The following is a 2,500-nucleotide window of genomic DNA, read 5'->3' on the forward strand; positions in this document are numbered from 1 at the left end:
TAGATGGAGAGAGGAGAGAGAGGCGAGAGAGAGAGAGGCGGATGTAGAGAGAGGAGAGAAGAGGGAGAGAGAGAGAGGAGAGAGAGAGGAGAGAGAGGCGGAGAGAGAGGGAGTGAGGGGAGGAGAGAAGAGATAGAGCAGCGCGAGAGAGAGAGAGAAAAGAAAGAGCAGAAGCGAGATGAGGAGAGAGAGAAAAGAGAGAGAGAGCGAGAGAAGAGAGGGGACAGAGAGCGGAGATGCGAGAGAGATTTTAAACAGATTTTAGAGAGAGAGATTTTAAATCTTTTAAACAGGTCAATCGTTTAGCAGAAAAAAAATATATGGATTGGAGTTTGAGTGAATATTGTTCGTATCTTGGATTTCGTTGCAGTCTCTTTCTCTGTGAAGTGTTTCATCTTCATCTATCTTTTCACTTTATATATATATATATATAATATATATGATATATATATATATATATATATATTATATTATATGTATTATATATGTATATATATATATATATATATATATATATATATATGTAATATCTATGTATATATATATATATATATATATATATAACATCTATATATATATATATATGTATATATTATGTATATATATATATTTTTTTTCTCTTTTTTATGACATTTCTTTTCGACAGCGAAATTATTATTGCGATTAACATATTCATCATACAATCAATATATCTTTAAAGCATTTTCGCAGAGGTGATCGTGTATATCTAAAAATGAAAAACCCGTCGCGCACTCCCAGGAATTTCGGACGGAGAAAAAGCCACAGAAAGATCGCCACGCATAAGAAGGGCGATAATAATCATAAAAATGTAAAGGAAGAAGAATCAGCCCTTGCAGTAGCGACGCCTTGAGTGCCACGGTGTCCTCGCTTAGGGTGGGGCTCCCCCCTAGCCCCTCCATCCTTCACCCTCCCCATATGCCCCTCCCCTAGCCCCTCCCTCCTTCCCCCTCCTCTCCCCTCTCCCTTCACTCATTCCTCATTCCCCCTTTACCTTCTCTCTTCATTCGCCCCTTCCCCTCCCCCTCTCCATCTTCCCTCTCCTCCTTCCCCCTCCCCCCTTGCCCCTCTCTCTCCATTCACCCCTTCCCCCTACCCCTCTCCCACTTCCCTCTCCCCCCTTGCCTCTTACCCTCTCTCTCCATTCATCCCTTCCCCTATTCCCTCTCCTCCTTCCCCCTCCCCCCTTGCCCCTTGCCCTCTCTCTCCATTTACCCCTTCCCCTCCCCCCTTCCCCTCTTCCATCTCTTCTTACCCTCTACTCCTCCCCCCTTGCCCCTCTCTCTCCATTCACCCCTTCCCCTCCCCGTCTCCCTCTTCTCCTCCCCCTTTGCCCCTCTCTCTCTTCCCTCTCCTCCTTGCCCCTTACCCTCTCTCTCCATTCACCCCTTCCCCTCCCCCTCTCCCTCTTTCCCTCCCCCCTTGCCCCTTAGCCTCTCTCTCCATTCACCCCTCCCCCTCTCCCCCTTCCCCTCCCCCAGCCAAGGGCCTCAGGAGCGGCTCCTTGGCTCTTCCTCATTAGCATGCGCGCCAGTGAGGGACAACCAATTTGTGAGGCTTTACAGCACCTCCTTGCGAAGCTTTATGATGTGAGAGAGCCATAATGTGTACGTGCGTGCGTGCGTGTGTGTGTGTGTGTGTGTGTGTGTGTGTGTGTGTGTGTGTTTGTCTGTTGCATGAGTATGAGTTGCATGTGTGCCTGTGCCGCACGAACACGTACACGTGTACACCAGTGTACATTACCACAACGAGACGGCGGACTACTCACAACGAATCCCCACCGGTCCGGGGGGAGGGTCGCGGCCCCCCCCCCCGGGGCCGGGCGCGGCTTGAATGGGCAGGGTGTGGGCCTGAGGGGCGATCGCAAGCGGTGGGGGGGGCCTAACGCTGTGTTCACCACCGACGAAGACGAGGGCGTGGGCGTGCTGCTGCTGCTGGTGGGCGTGGAAGTGGTGGGCGTGGGCGTCCTCTGCGAGAGCGGGCGCGTCTGCGGGAGGCGCGCGAGCTTGTCGAGCTCGTGCGTGAGGTGCGCCTCCAGCTCGCCCGGGCGCAGCGTCACGCCGCACACGGGGCACCACGACTCGCCCGGCCGCGGCTTGCGTCCTGGGGGAGAGAGGGGGGAGGGGGGGTTAGTCACATGGAAGAAAAGCATAAACACAGAAACGCAGATAGATAAAAAAGGACAAAATCTATGAAACATCCAGAATACATCCGGAAAAAAAAAACATTTAAATAAAAACATAAAAATCAAACACACACTCACAAAAAAAAAAATATATATATTTCTAAAAATCCCAACCAACCGCCCATAGCCGTAAAATGGAGAGGTGAAAATGTCATAATTGGGAGATATAAAGTAACGGATTACATTCGGCGCCTCATTTGCATAATCCGAGGCTAAACGTGTCTCGGTCGATACCAGCTCACGGATATCAAGCCGGAGAATTTTTAGTCCGTCGTAATGGGGTGCATGAAATACTAA

General features: G+C 49.6%; 1 protein-coding gene across 1 annotated transcript in view; it reads right to left on the reverse strand.

The window, feature by feature from the left end:
• The window catches only part of LOC147467783 (uncharacterized), an 83,651-nt gene that overhangs the window by 2,010 nt on the left and 79,141 nt on the right, over window positions 1-2,500 (reverse strand). The window contains exon 4 of the mRNA XM_086556647.1: window positions 1,905-2,121. Coding sequence (XP_086412773.1) covers window positions 1,905-2,121 — 217 coding nt within the window. The remainder of the gene's footprint in view (window positions 1-1,904; window positions 2,122-2,500) is intronic.

This window comes from Penaeus japonicus, unplaced genomic scaffold (assembly GCF_977035675.1).
Source record: "Penaeus japonicus unplaced genomic scaffold, GWHDUDI00000001_assembly GWHDUDI00000033, whole genome shotgun sequence".
In the NCBI taxonomy this organism is placed as follows: domain Eukaryota; kingdom Metazoa; phylum Arthropoda; class Malacostraca; order Decapoda; family Penaeidae; genus Penaeus; species Penaeus japonicus.